A 17,924-nucleotide genomic window follows, 5' to 3' on the forward strand; every position below is an offset into this window, starting at 1 on the left:
CGAACTGCCGTTTTCTCGCGCTTATGTGCTAAAAAAAGTTACGGCCATTCTATTTTTTTCCATGCATGTATTATCCATTGTAAAAGCCATCAACTGGAAAAAAATGGACTCAAGAGTGTCTAGTAACTTCTCATATGTTTCTTTTTGTGTTGTCATTTTATAGCCACCTCTCTAGCTAGTTCCTTTCTTTTGGCGATTTAAAAAGGATGGCAATACAAAAAAACTTCCTAGATGAAAATTTCTAAACTTGGTTTCTTCCCGTTAATTAATTTGGTAACACTGCGATCAGTTGTCACTGGTTATTACTGACGTTTTGTAACGTTATTTAACGTTTTGCAACGCTTTTAGATATTTCTATTGTAATCTGTAAATATACTCCGCAACTAGATTAAATAGACAATACTGACGTAGTCATGACGGAGGAATGGAAATTGGATCATCGCGGCAGAAAGAGAATCAGGGAGGTGAAGAAGAAGGCTCGACCAGGTGAGGAAAATGAAATTTGCAATTTTATAACCTACATTATAAAGCGGCAAGGTCGTGCATTGATATCGCTTTCCTTCCATTTCCATATCATTTATTCGTTGTACGCAGCGTTAAACGTTTGGCTTGACGTGTAGTAAAAATCGTATCGTCCGCCGACTCCATACAATCCTTTCGGAGGATCAGGCGAAAGCTATCGTGTATCTTCCCCAAGACCTTGGATGATGTAATTTCATTTCCCGATAATCTCAATTTACTTATCATTTCCAAGTATTTATTAATTTGATTTCATATACATCTTGAATATTAGAGATTCCTGTGGAAACGTTCATCGATATTGATGTTATTTTGATTTTATACAAATATTTAAATGATATACACAAGTTAAAAAGTTAACGATTTAAAAAAATAATGTATCAACCGTTTTTAGAGCTTGCGGATAAAATAGCTTGGACCCAGCAGGGGTACTATAAAATTTTTCAAACGTTTTGGGAATTTCAAGATAATGCTGACCGAATTAATGAATCCGACATGACTATGGCAGAATTTGTAGAAAAATATGAAAAACCTTACAAGCCTGTGATAATAAGAGGTGTTCAAAATGGCTGGAGGGCACAGCATAAATGGACTATAGAGGTTTCTTATCATAACTTTAACATACTCAGAAAGATTATATCTTTAATTGCTGCATTCTAAAATCATTGTCCGGATTGATTGCAGAAGTTAGCAAAGAAATATCGCAATCAAAAGTTTAAATGCGGAGAAGATAATGAAGGATACAGTGTAAAAATGAAGATGAAGTACTACATACGTTATATGTTTAATAACGAAGATGATTCTCCTTTGTACATTTTCGATAGCTCATTTGGTGAGCATCCAAGACGAAAAAAATTATTAGAAGATTATGTAATTCCTAAGTACTTCCGAGATGATCTTTTTCACTATGCTGGAGAACATCGAAGGCCGCCGTATCGTTGGTTTGTCATGGGACCCGCAAGATCTGGTAAGTGCATACGTGAGAATTTTAGTGCAACAAGATTATCAATATAAAAACGATTCTTTCTTCAATCAAAATCAATTTGTAACAAATATTAAATCAAAAATCTATCGTAACAAATTTATAAATCATTTGATATACTGCATATATAATTTGGTTTCACATTTAAAGATTATTAAATCGACAAATCATTGAAAGATGGTTAAATAAATCGATGCATCTCACTTGGGATAATTTTATTGTAACAGGTACGGGAATACACATAGATCCGTTAGGTACCAGTGCATGGAACGCATTAATTTCTGGTCATAAACGCTGGTGCCTGTTTCCTACGCATACGCCTCGCGAACTCCTAAAAGTAACCGCAGCCGAAGGCGGTAAACAGAGAGATGAAGCTATCACATGGTTTTCCATTGTCTATCCTCGCACAAAATTACCTACATGGCCAAAAGATTGTCGCCCGATAGAGATCTTGCAGACTCCGGGCGAGACTGTTTTTATCCCTGGCGGTTGGTGGCACATTGTTTTAAATCTTGATGAAACCATAGCGGTCACACAGAATTTCTGTTCGCGCACTAATTTTCCGGTAGTTTGGCACAAAACGGTAAGAGTTTCATATATCGCATCTGATAATTTTGAAATATCAGTGTAAAGTTACACGCAAAAATATTTAAATGATGAAGAATCTGCGAACTGTAATATTAAATTCATCGTGAAACAGGTACGTGGAAGACCAAAGCTGTCGCGAAAGTGGTTAAAAGTGCTGAACGAAAAAGAGCCCGAATTGGCGTCGTTGGCGGAGACAATAGACGTGAAAGAAGATACCGGTGTCGCCAGCGATTCTTCGAGCGGCTCTTCGAGTAGTTCTTCGAGCACTACCAGTAGTAGTCAATCCGAGGAAAGCGAAGATGACAGCGGTCAAGAATCACTTACCGCGCATAAAAAGAAAAAGAGGTACACAAAAAGATTCATAATCAAATTCCACTGTAATTACGATGTACTTTTCTTCTTTTACAATTTTTTTTTTTTTTTTTTTTTCGTGAAAATTACGAACATAAGGTGTAATACTGTTTTAAACTTTTCAGACGAAAATTGACTAACAGCCAACCCTGACAATATCCAGTATTTGGAACTTACAGAGACCTCAGACTGTACAGTATTAACCAACAATTATTGTTTGTACTAAGAATAAATATTAGAATTATTATGATTATTACGACCATATCTTTATGTTCATAATAAAATAAATATTAGATAACATGTCGTTTTTCTTCTTTTAGCTAACATCTTATTCGAGACTTGCGTTTAAGCGTAATATGATAATGCACGTAATTTTCTACTCTAGCCGATCACTCTTCACATCGTAATTCAATTCATCTCGTGAACAACACATTTTGCCTTGCGTGCTTTTTCGTGTGGCTATCACATTTTCTAATATTTATTTAAAACGCGGGGTCAAGAAGTATAAAAAAAAAGAATTATTTAGGGAATATCCTCAATATAGGATTAAAAAATCGATGCAATAGCATACTGTATAAAAAATACAAACCAACAATACATTAGGTGCATTATCATTAAATTAAAATCGTATAATTGCAAACTAAATACAATACGTAGTTGTGCGACGCGATGCATTAACTTTTCAGCGAGTTGCTCCTGTGGAAGGTCCTCCCATCTCGTTTACAGTAGTTCCACAATCTCACAGTTCCATCGCTTCGTATCGACACGATGACCATGCAAAGCACCAAAGTGGAGTAAACACATAGAAGCAAATAATAACATATAAATTAAACGTTTTCATTCACACAAGGCCGATGGACAATTACAATCGTGACAATATTGATTTCCGAGCCACTTTCACTTTACGCCGACTAGAATGACTTTGTACGATGTTGTCTATTATTTAAAAAAATGTACGTGTGAGGTTGAGGAATGTGACTCTTGTATATCTAAATTCGATTCTCCCAAAGAGATAGTGCGCTCGATTTTTTTCATATCGACTCTAAATTTTGCAGTGGCAATGAAATTACACACTGCGGAAAGTTGAGAACAAATGCTACGAAGCGTCTTCGTTAGGAGTCGAACACTGGTACAAATGTAATACTGCTTAAAACGATCGGGTGTAACATTCGAGGAATGTTATACAGGCGTGACAAATGATGCAGTCCTACTGCCACATTACGCGTGAAAACACGTTAGACGTTTTAAAACTGTTAGGTAAGCATGCGCATTACCACAAAAAATACAAGATGAACGCATAACACAGTGACGCACAGGCAAAAAGCAAATAAAGTTAAAGGGAAACTGTGGAGATAGACATAGATAATGAAGAATCGGGTATACGCCACAGCTTCACCTCTCCGGAGCTGAAATCAACATCCGAGATCGTTATTTCACTCGGAATATCGCAGCGCGGTCTGCTGAACCCAAGTACGCAGATCTAACAGAACGGCTGCGCGTTATTTAAATATCAATTTTTTTTTTTTTGGGCACAGCCGATATATAAAAGTTGTCAAGAGATCTTCTACTTACTTGCTCGCCGTGAATATATGCTGCTGATTCGTCGCGATCGCATTGATAGCGGACGCGTGCGCCCGAACCTCCCCGATGGGCGTGCATTCCCTCTGATCCTGGGGATCCAACGGATCCTTGGGGACGGACCATGCCTTCAGCACACCGCCGCGGCATCCCGAAATCATTATGGAACCATTATTGATCGTGCACAAGCCCAAAATCCAATCTTTGTGAGCGTTGTTCTGCGACTGAACCAGCTCCATCTTGCTTAGATCCCATCGTTTAATGCACATGTCTCTAGAGCCTGGAAAACGATGGGACATTAGCGCGCGATACGACTTAGGCCGACTTGAGCGGTTTTATCGTGAGGTGAAGTGACGCACCGGAAAACAGCGTGGAACCGATCGTGGTTAAGCATTGGACTCCGTCGTAGTGCGGCGGCGCCAAGCTAATGGACGGCCCGGACACATTGGGCTCGGCGAGCGATATCAGATGATCCTTGCTGCCGGCTATCACTCGGCCGTCTTCGGCGACGGCCAAGCACATAACCGCCGCTGTGTGCGGCGTGCTTAATCTGGCGGTGTACGCCAACTTGCGAAGATCCCATATGCGGACCTTGTCGCTGGACGCGGTGTACAGCTCCTGCTCGTCGAGGCTGAGCGCCAGGTCGTTGATCGTCGTCTCGCCCACGGGGACTTGGAGTATCCTGGACGGAGTCGACAGCGCGATGGGACCGGACTGCGTCTGGCCGGACGAGAACAGCGTCTTTATGCAGCCGTTGCTGGCTCTCAAGTCCCAAACCTTCACGTACGCCGAGGAGACGCTGAACAGGAGCCGGTGAACAGCGGAGTACTTCACGGCGACGACGTTGTTCGGGTGTCCGCTTAGAGTGAAGCTTTCGATTCCCGTTCTCAAGTCCCACACCTTCACCGTGCGATCTGCAAATCCGCGGGATAACTTCAATCGATCGCGCAATTATTGCGCGCGGGTATTAATTTTCTCTCATATCAATCCCTGCAATCGCATACCTTTCGAGCCGCTGAAGAGCAGGTCGGGCGTCACGCATATAGTGAGGACGGCCTTGCTGTGTCCTTCCGCCACGTGAGAGCATTGCAGAATTGCCCGCGGTTGCACCTGCCGGAAAAAAATTATCGCGTTTAACGCTCGACTCCGCAAGAGCGCCCACGAGAGGCTCGTGCGGTTCGCTCGCCCCTCACCTTGCCCTGATATTGCGAGATGATTCCCTTCATCGGCTGCGGCTCGGAGGCGATCGGCTGCCTGCTCGCGGTCAGCCTGGAGAACACGTTCTCTTCGCGGCTGTTGAATCGCCTATACGTGGTCGGCGATCCGGGCGGCGAAGATATATCCGTGTGCGCTACCTGCTCCCTAGTAGGTGTGTTTGTTATGTTAGCGTGTTAGTCGGCCGGCATTCGGCTAATCCGGAGGCTAATTAATCATGCCGACTCGAAAAGGTGTATTAAACATGCATGTGTGTGTGTGCGCGCGGAAGAAGTAGCGGGTTATATCGGTCTCTGGTTGTTTTGGGGGGGTGGCGGGGGCGGAAAATTATGCGCATATAAGGGTTGGTGCACAATCAAGCACAGTTATTAAACTTCAATCATTATCAAATGCAAATTTCGTACTTAAACAGCTGATAAGTAAGAAATGGTACGTCGCGCCGAAAGGTGCTTCGATGGCTGTCGTATCTGCGCCTCTTGTTTTAAATTTTGTGTTCATTTTATTATTTCTTTATCCTGCATGTTACAGAAAATAGAATCTTACGTCTATACATGTAAATCTCTCGTATAAATTAATGTCTTTTCTTATTGCAACTGTTAACAATATATTAACACATAAGTTAGAAAGTTATAGATAATAATATATTGCCAAATTCTTCGCCCTAATTTACGTATCCTACGAATTAATATATATATTTGCGTATCTTATTTGTAGACATATAAATTCAGCTTGTTCGTTAAAAATGCCGTTTGAAAGCGAAATATTGTACAAGAGCAAGATGCGGCTGTTGTGGAAGACGCTGTACATATCCGTGTATAAAAGATCCTTTTTTTTTTTACAATATAACGCTTGTAGGAATCTATCGTGGCTTATCGTGACATAAGTATTGGAAAGCTCACAGATACTTTGTACATGTAATGTAAACTCCTTTTTGTGTAACGCATTTGTGTGTGTACGTATAACAATAAATCAAACAATTTCTCTCACGTGTAACCTGCGGCATCTAAGACTATTTCGTGCTTATAATCACTTTAGTATGTTGCACTGATTGTTAATTATTGTATTCATAAGCACGAAATACTTGCACTTGATTCCTGTGTCTTCGGAATGGAAATCAACAAAATAAAACTCATCTCGGGTGAAGAAAAGTGTTGAATAGTGCATGGAGTAGGGCGTCAAGACAGAGATATGCGAGGAATACAAGAACAAGGATGTGCTGCAGGATAATCACTCACATGGAACCTCCACCCGGGTGAATCGGCCGTCGCAGAGCTCGGGGCGATGTGCTGTCACGACGGCTCAGGGTTGGCGATCCGCCGGTATTACCATGCTGATTTCTCGTTAACACTAATCCTCTGGGGTGCACAGAAATGATATATAAACATACAGGATCGTCTAAACATTCTCACGTACAACTTAAACGAGACGGTGAATTGCAATCAGGTTGATTTTAGTGCGTGTGTTCACAGTAGGAACCGATAGAAATCTAGAGAGTCTAAAGTCTCTTAAGCGTGCTTACTTGAGGCTGCCTGGCGCGCTGGGGACTCTTGTGAGAGGGTGATTGTGATTTTGATTTTGATCGTCCGCCTTCATGTTTTCAGGCGTGTGAATACCGTAGAGCAGTTCTTGCGGCTGCGTTGTTCTTCTTCTGACCTTACTATTGCGCGGCTTCTCTTCACCGAGTATAATTTGGCTGTAACTTTCACTGTCGAATACAAACACAAATGAGAATGAATTGCACACGAATCGAGGCGAAGTATCGCGAGTGATCTCTATATGTATAAAAAATTAATTGCATACAATCAATACAAATATTGTAAAAGAAAGAACAAGAAATTTGATTGAAAATATTTTTGAAAGAGTAAAATTGTCTCGCAAGAACATTGTGCTGTGCTCGACTTACGTGTCGGGAGAAGAACTTCTCGAGCTCGCCGGGCTGTAAGCTAGCGCGTTGTTTTGATTATTCGTGAGCGTCAAAAGGTCTCTGTCGCGTAGAACGTGCTCGAGTAACTGGTGTTGCACGTCGCTCTCTTGCGCCACCTGATTCAGCCGCGATTCCATATCTCGCACCTCGAGCTGCTTCTGCGCGGCTATGCAGCTTTGCTCCACGGTGAACGCGAGCATCCGCTGGAGTAGATACTGCGCCTCGTCCACCGTTCGGATCGTAGAGATGAGCGCTTCGACGCCCGGCTCGCCCTCCGCTTCGCCATCGCCCATCTCGACCATGTCTCGTTGACACTCCGCGATGCTGTCCTGCAAGAATCTCGCGCGTTTTAGTCGAATGTGAGGTTAGGTCCGGTCATCGAACTAACGGGATTGTCGTTACCTGCAGATAGCTGATTTTGCTCTTCACATTGTCGATCTCTTCGTCGATATCGACAGTGTCACCTCTCGTGCTCGTGATCTGACTTCTATGCTTCTGAAGCTTCTCCAAATCCCTTCCCAACTCTTGCCTCTCCTGAAGCAGTCTTTCCATTTCTCTCTCCGTTTCCGCGGCGGCTTGCTTCGCTATCGCCTGCTTGGTGATCGTTCTCTCGAACGTCTGCCACCTCTGCTTCATCGCTTTGGGATTGAGCGGTTTCACCGGCGTGCGTCCCGCGGCCTTCTGACTCAATCCTCTGTCTCTCTTCCGCAGCGCCGTCACCTCCTCTTGCTTACGTCGCAGCACAACCTCCTTCATTCGCTTGTCGGCTTCCAGCGTTCTGATGACGTTCGCGTGCCTGCGGCTTTCCTTCCGCAACTGCGCTATTTCTCTATTACGCCTCAGTTCGTTTTCCTTGTGCCGCTGAGCCTCTTCTCTCATCTTGTTCAACAGTTTCACTTTGGCTCTCTTCATCTCCGACAGCTCATTTCTAAGACCTCGCAGTCTGTTTTCATTCTGAGATTGATTCTTCAGTAATCTCGCGTGTTCCTTCTTAGCAGACTGAAGAAGCCGCATCTCCTTTTGCATGTTGGACAGCTTCTTCTCATACTCGTCGCGTAACTTTTTCACTTTCTCAGTGGGCGGCGCGGGTTGCTGTTGCAGCGACAGCAAGACTTTATCTCTTTCCTCTTGCGTGTCTCTGATGCGGGCTTGCAGCTGCGCCAATTTATCCTCATAATGCTGCTTCATAGTTTGCAGACGTCTTTGAGAAAGCTCGAGCTCTTGTATCAAGCGCTGCTTCACATCGATGTCGGACGTTAGCGCTTCCAATTCGCGACCCATGGCCGCTTCCTCTTCGTCTTCCTCTGTAAAAATAACGAACGATGTAACGGAAACGTCCGCGCCGAGCAGCATATGTACTTAAATACTTCTATTCCCCGATGTTACGCTCCTGCTAATAGCACATAAAAGACACTGTAAATAACAGAACATTCTGCTTGCCTTTACGATCGGAGTCGTCGTCCGAATCATCCTCGCTTACAGAGTCCTGGCCATTCTCCGTATCGTCCATTTCTCCTTCGTCCGGTTTAGCGATCGTGCTGCCGCTGTACTGCCCCTTTAAGACTTTTAACGCCTCTATTTCTTTCTCGACGTCCTTCTTAGCGTCGAACAACACGGACGCGGAATCGGAATGAAACGAACTGTCGCCGTAAGGATTTGCCGCGTTAACCTAAACGGTAAATCACCAATGTTTAATATTTTGTGAGCAAATCTATGATACTTTTAACGTTGAAACTTACTTGCATCTGCCTCTTTTTTAATTGTTGATACATAGCTTCCGCTTCCAGTAGACGGGCTCTTAATTCTTCTATTTCTTGAACATATCCTTGCACCAAACTAGTCACCTGATCATCGCCTCCGCCGGATGCCGCCATCCACTGACCCGTTGCCTTTTCCGCCAGCAAAAGAGCATTTTTAGCGGTCAACGCCTCAACAGTTTCCGAAAGTGCTTTCACTCTGGTCCGAAGACTTTGTAATTCGCTGCTCAACATTTGATTCTCGTGCCAGGCATCGTTAACTCCATCTTCGCCGACGACCCTCTTGCCTGGAAAAACGAAAGAAATTAGCGTTACGGCGTTACGAGGAGTCCCCGTCAAACATACCTTGTCTATATTCCATCAATTCCAATTGAAGCTGTTGAATTTCTCGTCGTAGCGAAGCGATCGTTCTCGAGCTCTTATCTTGATTGATTGTAACTTTGTTCTTTATATTTCTCGCCCGATTCGCGTATTTCAACGTGCTCAGGGTCTCCATAAAATCCCTATCGCTCGGCGACACACACGCTATCATAACGGTTTGACTGTTTCCTGGAAAGTTCATTTCAAAATCAATCATAAAGTTAAACAACACGTCTGATCCTAAAGCGCTTTACCTCCGAGAGAATCTTGGAGTAATCTCGTCAACTTGGAATCTCGGTACGGTATGTGCGAGGCTTTCTTCGTTTTATCACCGAGAGCGGAAATGACATTGCCCAAAGCCAGCTGTAAAGGAGACGCAATGCACGCAATTACACGAGCACTCCTTTTTTTTTCTATCTCCGAAAGAATCTTACCAATCCACAGTTTATAGAGATGCCTTCCTTCGCTCTGTCGCCGGTGGCGCCCGTTCTCTTCAGTCTTTCGGAGCCGGCCAGGTCGACAAAGTGAAACTTCGCGGTTAAAGTTTCGAACTCGTTCGCCAGCTCGACGCCGCTCGTGTCGACGTCCGCGTCGGGATCCTCGACTTTGATGCACCTCTGCTGTTTGATGTACAGCGTGAATATCGCGTGCGACCTGGACGACTGCGTGTTCATTTGCGTGGATCCTGTCGTGCGCGACAGCGCGCCCAGTCGGAGATACTCCAACGCCTGCTCGGGGCTGGTTACGACGCGCGGCTCCACCCCCGCTAAATGTATATTGCCCGCCGTGTCCTCGTGGATGCGCGCACCGCCTCTCGGGCCTCCCGGCTCCAGCAAATCTTTCAAATCCTCATTGTACAATTCTAGGAACTGCGCTGTGACCTAATAATGAGAGACGCTACGTTATTGCGGATTGAAGGCCGCGAACAAGCACGGCGAGTACAAGATGATTGGCTTCCAGCATCGATTGAACCGACGGTTCAAATTTATCGACGGAATTGCTAATGTTCATTAAAATCGTAAACCATCGCTTTCCTTTCCGACGACGACGGTCTCCTTCGTATTAGCAATTTTTGTCGACAAGTTTGAATCGTCGATCCGAATCGCCCTTCGCGGACCTTGAACTCGGGAGGCATTTGCGCGCGTTCCCTCGCGCGCTCCTGTTTATCCGTTATTCCGTTGAACAGGTGTTGAATGGCCCTGGGAATTATTCCGACGATGAATTCGTCGACCTCGACGTCGAAACCGGTGCCCATGGTGTAGGTTTTGCCCGAGCCGGTCTGCCCGTAGGCGAAGACCGTCGCGTTGTAGCCGTCCAGCGCGCCTTCCACGAGACGGTTCACGCACGTTTCGTAAATCGTGCTCTGATCCGACTGCGTATCGAAAACGTAATCATACGTAAAGGCCTTGTCGGGGCCGAGGAAGACCTGCGGCTCCCCTTGAGGTACCTGAGTACAAATCCTGCACATATCGATCACTTCGCGGGCTACTTGAGGCCTTATTCTGCAACAAACAACGATTATCGGTTGAATTTTTTCGCCGACTTATCAGACTCCTTCCTCCGCTTAATCTCAATCGCCGAGATGATAAAAAAAAATAAAAAAATAAAGAATACATCGCGAGCTTGCTCGATATCGGCAATATATTGGCGATGAAGGTCACGCTTGTCACGCGTCCCCGGCTCGGACGGTGCGCGCTTTCTTCGGCGAGCGGTAATTAAGCCTACGCGTTTGCATCGTAAAAGGAGATGCTCGAGAATCGGTACTCGCGATCGGCGAGGCGCTGCGCGTAACGAACCCATTCGAGTCCGAGTTTCCCGTCGTGATGTAACTTGTGCGAAAAATCTCCCACTTTCATTCAACCGCATTCTGTCCTGTACTTCTCGCCTTATGTAAAGTTGGCGGAAAATTCTGCGAATCGCGCGATAACGATAAGCAATTATTTCTCAAGCAACGTTCCCATATTAATCCGCGACTCCGTAATGTCAATCAGTGCTCGATGCTGAAAGAATGAGACATAAAAAAAAAAAAAATACATTGCGCTTTCCGAAAGCGTCGAATTATTCGTAATGATTTGGGAGAAACGCGGATCGAAAACACGCGAGAAATGATTCGCTCGTTCGACGACCGAGGCATCCCCGCATCGGCTGTCGATTGACACCGGCACGGATCGAATGGACCAAAAATTGAAGCAGCTTCACACGCGATTGTGCATTTTACTCACCGCACGGCGACGCGTACGCTCGAATCGTCCGCCATCTCGCCAAGTCCGGCTATCAGTCGAGTATGCACAGGGATTATGAAGGCAGCTTCGGCTGTGTTAGGCTAATATTAGGCCAAAACAATCCCACCGTGGGTGAACAATCACAATTCTCCGCTGTGCGACAATGTCCACGACGCTGTACCTGCGCACGCGTTACCAGACGCAACGGCTGTGAAAACTTGACATTCCTCATAAGCGATACGCGAAATACCGCACATCTTCCGTGACGTTCGTAGCGATCGGAAGGCGATTCACTGTGCGCGACGGACGTCGGAGCCAGTCGCCGGACAATAGCGGGGTGGCGTGAGAGCTCGGTCTGCCTTCCGATTACCTGTCAGCGCCGTCATGGTTTTTAATGGAATCTGTGTGTGTAGCAAATTTCATTGAGAGAGAGAGAGACTGTGCAGTGTTACGCACTGGTGAGGGAAATCGTTAGCGTAGGAGCGACATACCTGGTTACAGGCACGAATAAAATGAATGCACATATCGAAATGTTGAGGTAAGACTGCGCGCTATCTGTCATTGAAGCAATTGAAACACGATGGTGATCCGGTCGATAAACCAATACCGACGATATTTATTCGTTATCGACATAAAAATGTCATCTCTATGGGAAATCTAGTAATAATTTCAATAAATTCACCGTCTTTCTTATCACCGGCGTATATAATCCATGCTTTAAAAACAATTTTTTTTAGTAAACATAGCTTGCAAATATCTTATTGTGCTAACGTTGTAAAATTATTTCTATACTTTTCTATACAGGAAATGTCATGGTTGAATAAGCAATAATCTAGTTCTCGTATGACTGCTTTAATATCTCACTGGAATTCAGATTACTGTGAAGAAATGCAACGAGTTCAGGACATTCATCTCGAGAGAGACTACAAAAATAGGCGCAATAATTTAAAAGGTATCAGATCCAGTTCCCGTCTTAATTTCTCTTCTTGTTGAATATTGTCAAACCATCTTGATACATGAATATATTGTGCCTTCTCCTGATAACTCAATTCTTTCTATAAACAAGAATAAAAATTTATTAAAAAGTATCATATGTGTTAAAAACTTACAAAATCAATTATTACCATTGTAGAATGTAGAATGTAATACAATGTGACATCTGCGATAGTTTTCTCTGTGCCAGTTATATATGTCACATCCTTAAATGTTACATTTAATTCCTATAATTAAAAAAAAATATTAATATTCAGCTTTCTACTTAACTATGCTTCATGTATAAGCATTCAAATATTACATTGAGTACTCTCTTGGCATTAACAGGTAGATCCGCATGATTGACACAAACTATAGCATATTCTAACCACTGTTGTGTTAGCGCTTGCACTTCTTTCTCACTGCCAAGTATTTCAGGACATTTTGAACTCCTTACCAGCGCTTGTATAATAGTGCTAAAACCTTGAATGGGTCGAGAATTATTTTTACATTCTGGAACAAGTACTATCTGAAATGATAAAATGTGGTTCAATATATTATAGTTGTTCATTTGATAAGTTTGTTGAATTTTTGGTCTGATAGCATCTCTTGCGAAAGAATAATCTCATAAAAAATTTACAGTTCAGCTGAAGTTTACATATACATGAGACATGCTCCAGACATCTGATTTAGCAAGTTAGCAAATGTACTCACGCTTTTATTAGAGATCTCCAATTTTCCTGGAGAAACATCCAGATACTGCGCTATTCTATGTACACATTCGATGTTACACAATCCCATAATAGATATGATACAAATACAATTTAAATTAATATAAATTAGATTGATTTTCTAAACTAACGACGAGAATTGTATAGGAAACTCGTCTGACCGATGCAACACGTGCGTCTGTGCACCAGTGATGCCAGTTGTAACAGTGTAGCCAGATTTGGCCCGGTTTTTCGCGCATGCGCGACGCGGCGAAGTGTTTCAGTTTAGTAAAAAAGGATGCCATATGGTACCCGTTCATTTAAAAAAATTATTTTCTGAAAAAGCAATAAAAAAATAAAGTATATTTACATATATTTATATTTATATGTATATGTATATTATTGACTTTTTTAAGGTAGGAGGATTTTTTAGGGATTATAATTATATATATTATCGTATACTTTCGTGGATTATAAAATACCAATAAAACAAGAGTGACAGGATAAAGAATAATTATTTAAAAAGAGAAATGCATCAATATGCATACATGATTTCAGATTGTAGACAAGCTGCGCTTATTACACGAAGTACGCCGCCAATTGTGCCATTTTGTCCTTCGGCGGCTTGGGTTTACCTCGATTACGACTTTTGGTGTGACCGCGGCCGCGCGTGACGACTGGTTTCGAAGCTACCGCGCGGTGCTTTTCTACTAGCGCGGCAAAAGCTGGCGTACAAAATACACAGCCGGACATCTCGGTCACTTCGTTGGGAAGTTTACTTTTATCCTGAAAATAGAAAATTAAGAAGATAGAAGAACATAGCGACGCGCTCATAACGACGTCGCGATGATGGAAATCTCTTCAACTACCTGTTTGTACTCGACGGTTACTAATTGTGCGCCACAATCACACGTGTCAGTATCTACTGTCACTTTGTGTGCGTTCTCAAATAGATGGATAATAACATCGCATCGATTACATCCCAATTTCCACTTAGGTGCGGCCGAAGGGTCCAGCACAAGAATGCCCAGATCGCATTCCAAGCAGCTGGATAATCCATTCGAGTTCATTCCGTGAGGACATGTCGGATGCGTGCACGAATTGCAACCGCTCATCCCTTTCTTCATATCCCTAAAATTAGCAGACGGAAGCTTTAATTTTCTTCCAAACATATTACAGTTCAACTACACAATTTAACGTGACACACCTGAACGGTGGATTGTTATAACAGTATGGACAAAATGTATAACTTTTCCCTCGCGTTCCGGTCGACCACGAAAGCAGCTCGAAGTCGTCTAATGGACACTTCAGTTCTTTATATATTCGTATGTTCCCATTTTGCGGCAAGTTGTACGTCTCATTACAGTGCGCACAATGCATTCTAGATGGTTTAGTTTGTATATATTTCATATATCGACGACATTTACCGCATCTGTAACGTAGATCGTAGCAAATTGAAAAATCAAGAAATAAATAGAAAATATTTATATAAAGTTATGGGAAAAAATTAATTGTTTGTGCATACCTAGAATGTGCTTTGCCGGATGCCGACAGTGGAGAGAACGAGACTTCAAACAGCTGATCCATAGCTTCTATGCTTTGCACGAAATAATGAAACTTTTGCTTGAAAATTTCTACGGTATGCTGTAAAACCGCATAAAAATCAGCACGACCCAACGCTATTAGATTTAATTGCTCCTCCACCGCAGTTCTCATTGTGGGCAAAACTAGCTCGGGATCTATCTAGTGTGAGAATAAAAATTTTATGAAAAATATCATTGTGACGTATCGAGAAGTCGAAATCTAAAGGTACCTTCTGGTATCCATGGACCAGAACGATGCCGAGAGAAGTGGGCACTAATTTTCTGCCTGCCGCAACGGTAACATAGTTTCTGATACAAATATTATTTATATGCACAGGAATCGAGGCGTCCGTCCCGATGCCGTGTTTCTCCATGAGAGATATTAATTCTGCCTCGGTCAGGTAATCGGGCGGTTGGGTGTAACATTCGACTAACTTCGCCTGCGAACGGTGAAACGAAGGGATACTTCTTTTTCTCAAAGACGCAACCGGAGATACAAATGTTAAGCGATAGAAATATTTTTCACCTCTTGCATGTTCACTTTCTCGTCGGGCGTGAATTTCGGCAGAGTGTCATTGTTGCCGAGCGCTTGCCAAGTGAGAATACTCGTGTATCCCGGATCCATCAAGCTGTGACCAGTCGTTGTGAATATTTCCATGCCTATCTCGAATTTTACCGTCGTACTCAAGTACTTGCAATCCCGCGCCAACTGTAACAACACAGAGAGAAGAGGAATAAGCGTGTAAAGGCTATTGTTTCAGAATAATGTCGACATGAAATGTACCGTAGCGATAAAATGTCGCGTTATATAATCGTACAATCTCCATGAATCGCCGTCGAGCTCGTTTCTGGTTGCATCTTTCATAGGAGTTATGGGAGGATGGTCACCCGCGTCGTGACCTTTCTTTGGTCGATTAATACCAGTCGCTAGTATCTTACGAACTTCCTTGCCCCAATCCGCATTATACTGCTGTTGTTTCAGTGTCGAACTTAAATAAAATGGTTGCGATAAAAACAAATCGCACATATTTGCAGACTGAATAATTATTCCGTGATAATCTTACAGTAAATCAAAGTTTTCACCATACGATGTCGTCTCTGTTCGGGGATAGCTTATGTATCCTTGGGTATAAAGCCTTTCTGCAATTTGCATAGCGTGCTGCGGACCCATTCCTAATCCAGAACTCGCAACTCGCATCAATTCCACTGTGTTTAAGGCTATAGGCCGCGATTTTGACTTCTCCGTACTTTGTATACTTACTACGCTATACATGATTTCGTTTATTTTAATCTTTCCAGTTTGCTAAGATTTCAAGAATATATAAAGAATATGACTCACGTCGCGCAATCATGTTCTTTAATATGGCTGAGAAACATGTTTGCAACTTCTTTATCAAAGGAACGAACACGGCTCCAATTTAATGTAACATCTTGACCATCGGAAGATTTTACGGATACCTGATAAAACAATGAGAAATTAATATTTTTTACTGTAAATAATATCAATCATAAGTTAAAATGTTTGATTATTTCAAAATATAGTTACGCACCTGTAACACCCAATACGGATCTGGCTTGAAGGTCTGAATCTCATCATGCCTTTGCACGCAGAATCCTAATGTTGGTGTTTGGCATGGACCGTAAGAAATAAGAGACACATCCAAATCTCCATATTTACCCTAAAAGCACCATGACATTTATATTCCACGATACTTTAAACACAATAAATTCCAAGATTATTGGCAACATACTTGAAAAAATTTCGTTTGATATCGTGTAAATGCACAGCCTATCCGTAAATCTAATTCTTGACGCGCGTCGACACTCTTTGCTTCATTTTCATTGGGTTTCACCAAATTTGCCAAGGCAGCTTTTATATCTTTTTCTGTGATTGCAGAGAATCGTGCTCGCCATATATCCTATTAAAAATAAAATCATTGTTATTTTAAGAATATGTTTAAAATTAAAATCCATATATTATATTTTCTGTATGGGAAAAGATTTGAGTTTTAATATCTATAAATATAATATCAGCAACTTGCATTTATGTGTAACTTCTTATGCATTCCTTGCTGTACTGCATTTACAACTTCAAAGCAAATATTTTCACCTTCTTTGTCGCAATCTAGCCATAGCACTAAATAATCACAATGCGTTCCCTCTTTAGCCAAAAAATATGGTATTTTCAATTTAGGTACAGCTTCTTTCTTTTCCGTCGGACATGAGAATAACTCTGCCTAAAAACATACAAAAACTTATTATCAATTCTTATCAAACAATACTCACAATTCAAAATGTCAAATATTTTACCGGATCCACTTTGTCCCAATTGTTGTATTTTCCAATGAAGTCTAATGTCATGACATGCCCACATACAGACGTCATTTTAAAATTCACCGTCTCAGATTTAAATTGGCCTGTCCACTCGTGCACGGAGCAAGACCCGTTCAATCCTAGAAATAATATTGATAGAAAAAAGAGAATACATGAACGAGAAAAATAATATGAATTATGAACACACCCTTCCTGGTGCTACATCGTCCATTGCTTAATATATTGGCAAGAGACGCTGCCAAAGAAGGCTTCTCAGCTACCATCAAAGCGGTTTTCATCTTGACAGAATGTTTCGTCCATATATTATCAAAATTTCTATCACTATCACTGACACGACCTAAACGAAAACATCACTTGCTAAATTTGTCATTGCCGAACCACTCACAAATCACATCATCCAAAGTAGCCTCCATATTACTGTTGTTTTCGTATCGAATCGCATATTCCGCGCTGCGGTACAATCGCAAACTAATAAAAAAATACTGTCGATAATATCAATCACCGTTATTACCAATTGTTAATAAAAACGTAATCTTGCTATTTTTAAATATTTATTTTTAATTAATTATTGATTTTTATTATCTAAATCTTTTAAATATCTTCATAAATTTATATGTTACATCCTGCACACTAATAGTGAGAGAGTTCGGCTTGTTATGTTCAATATATTTTTTACTATAAAAAATAACGAAGCCACGCGTATAAAACGATTTATAATACGCGCTATGCCAATCTATTACCAATTGTATTTTACATTTTTTTTCCACGTAAGTTGGCAGAACGATAAAATTCTTATCTGGCTTCAAAAATCTGAAAGTGTAATATCGCT

At 42.1% G+C, this 17,924-nt stretch overlaps 4 protein-coding genes and 1 long non-coding RNA gene across 7 annotated transcripts; 2 read left to right on the forward strand and 3 right to left on the reverse strand.

Moving 5' to 3' along the window:
• Positions 1-265: 265 nt before the first annotated feature.
• On the forward strand, positions 266-2,740 carry JMJD6 (Bifunctional arginine demethylase and lysyl-hydroxylase PSR). Its single transcript, XM_012359059.2, has 6 exons — positions 266-486; positions 914-1,119; positions 1,204-1,486; positions 1,729-2,084; positions 2,202-2,434; positions 2,566-2,740. The coding sequence occupies exons 1-6, from the start codon at positions 414-416 to the stop codon at positions 2,591-2,593; spliced, it is 1,179 nt and encodes a 392-aa protein (XP_012214482.1). The 5' UTR covers positions 266-413; the 3' UTR covers positions 2,594-2,740.
• Positions 1,702-11,639, reverse strand: Klp31E (kinesin-like protein 31E). Of its 3 annotated transcripts, none has more exons than XM_012359054.2 (16): positions 11,497-11,639; positions 10,392-10,776; positions 9,709-10,155; positions 9,529-9,637; positions 9,260-9,463; positions 8,897-9,201; positions 8,598-8,826; positions 7,560-8,461; positions 7,137-7,486; positions 6,753-6,938; positions 6,469-6,588; positions 5,212-5,380; positions 5,023-5,128; positions 4,378-4,932; positions 4,013-4,298; positions 1,702-3,193 (listed from the first exon to the last, which is right to left on the reverse strand). In XM_012359054.2, exons 1-16 carry the CDS (start codon positions 11,529-11,531, stop codon positions 3,115-3,117), a joined length of 4,467 nt encoding a protein of 1,488 aa, XP_012214477.1. In that variant the 5' UTR covers positions 11,532-11,639; the 3' UTR covers positions 1,702-3,114. The 3 variants fall into 3 exon arrangements, with proteins under 3 accessions (XP_012214477.1, XP_012214478.1, XP_012214479.1); XM_012359055.2 differs by having other exon boundaries at positions 1,702-3,846; XM_012359056.2 differs by lacking the exon at positions 6,469-6,588.
• Positions 11,640-11,893: 254 nt separating this feature from the next.
• On the forward strand, positions 11,894-12,584 carry LOC136998124 (uncharacterized). The gene is made up of 2 exons (XR_010888743.1): positions 11,894-12,034; positions 12,301-12,584. It is a non-coding gene; the product is annotated as an uncharacterized lncRNA (long non-coding RNA).
• Positions 12,333-13,428, reverse strand: AIMP3 (aaRS-interacting multifunctional protein 3). Its single transcript, XM_012359060.2, has 4 exons — positions 13,183-13,428; positions 12,791-12,997; positions 12,621-12,716; positions 12,333-12,551 (listed from the first exon to the last, which is right to left on the reverse strand). The coding sequence occupies exons 1-4, from the start codon at positions 13,267-13,269 to the stop codon at positions 12,420-12,422; spliced, it is 522 nt and encodes a 173-aa protein (XP_012214483.1). The 5' UTR covers positions 13,270-13,428; the 3' UTR covers positions 12,333-12,419.
• A 246-nt stretch (positions 13,429-13,674) lies between these two features.
• Positions 13,675-17,541, reverse strand: Top3beta (topoisomerase 3-beta). Its single transcript, XM_012359086.2, has 14 exons — positions 17,283-17,541; positions 17,072-17,214; positions 16,804-16,998; positions 16,513-16,680; positions 16,312-16,440; positions 16,101-16,219; positions 15,826-16,026; positions 15,546-15,750; positions 15,288-15,470; positions 14,992-15,201; positions 14,704-14,921; positions 14,386-14,610; positions 14,048-14,309; positions 13,675-13,964 (listed from the first exon to the last, which is right to left on the reverse strand). The coding sequence occupies exons 1-14, from the start codon at positions 17,371-17,373 to the stop codon at positions 13,758-13,760; spliced, it is 2,556 nt and encodes an 851-aa protein (XP_012214509.1). The 5' UTR covers positions 17,374-17,541; the 3' UTR covers positions 13,675-13,757.
• Positions 17,542-17,924: the final 383 nt, after the last annotated feature.

The sequence above is a fragment of the Linepithema humile genome, chromosome 1 (assembly GCF_040581485.1).
Source record: "Linepithema humile isolate Giens D197 chromosome 1, Lhum_UNIL_v1.0, whole genome shotgun sequence".
NCBI lineage: Eukaryota > Metazoa > Arthropoda > Insecta > Hymenoptera > Formicidae > Linepithema > Linepithema humile.

Coding starts and splice junctions, on each gene's coding strand:
- JMJD6 (XM_012359059.2), top strand. CDS start 414: ATGACGGAGGAATGGAAATTGGATCATCGCGGCAGAAAGAGAATCAGG. Junction 487..913: donor GAAGAAGAAGGCTCGACCAG/GTGAGGAAAATG, acceptor AACCGTTTTTAG/AGCTTGCGGATAAAATAGCT. Junction 2,085..2,201: donor CGGTAGTTTGGCACAAAACG/GTAAGAGTTTCA, acceptor ATCGTGAAACAG/GTACGTGGAAGACCAAAGCT.
- Klp31E (XM_012359054.2), bottom strand. CDS start 11,531: ATGGCGGACGATTCGAGCGTACGCGTCGCCGTGCG. Junction 9,638..9,708: donor TCTCTATAAACTGTGGATTG/GTAAGATTCTTT, acceptor TCTCCTTTACAG/CTGGCTTTGGGCAATGTCAT. Junction 6,589..6,752: donor AGCGCGCCAGGCAGCCTCAA/GTAAGCACGCTT, acceptor TGTGCACCCCAG/AGGATTAGTGTTAACGAGAA.
- AIMP3 (XM_012359060.2), bottom strand. CDS start 13,269: ATGGGATTGTGTAACATCGAATGTGTACATAGAATAGCGCAGTATCTG. Junction 12,998..13,182: donor TGGAGATCTCTAATAAAAGC/GTGAGTACATTT, acceptor TTATCATTTCAG/ATAGTACTTGTTCCAGAATG. Junction 12,717..12,790: donor ATGCCAAGAGAGTACTCAAT/GTAATATTTGAA, acceptor TTTTAATTATAG/GAATTAAATGTAACATTTAA.
- Top3beta (XM_012359086.2), bottom strand. CDS start 17,373: ATGAAAACCGCTTTGATGGTAGCTGAGAAGCCTTCTTTGGCAGCGTCT. Junction 17,215..17,282: donor ACGATGTAGCACCAGGAAGG/GTGTGTTCATAA, acceptor TATTATTTCTAG/GATTGAACGGGTCTTGCTCC. Junction 15,471..15,545: donor CGCGACATTTTATCGCTACG/GTACATTTCATG, acceptor GTGTTGTTACAG/TTGGCGCGGGATTGCAAGTA.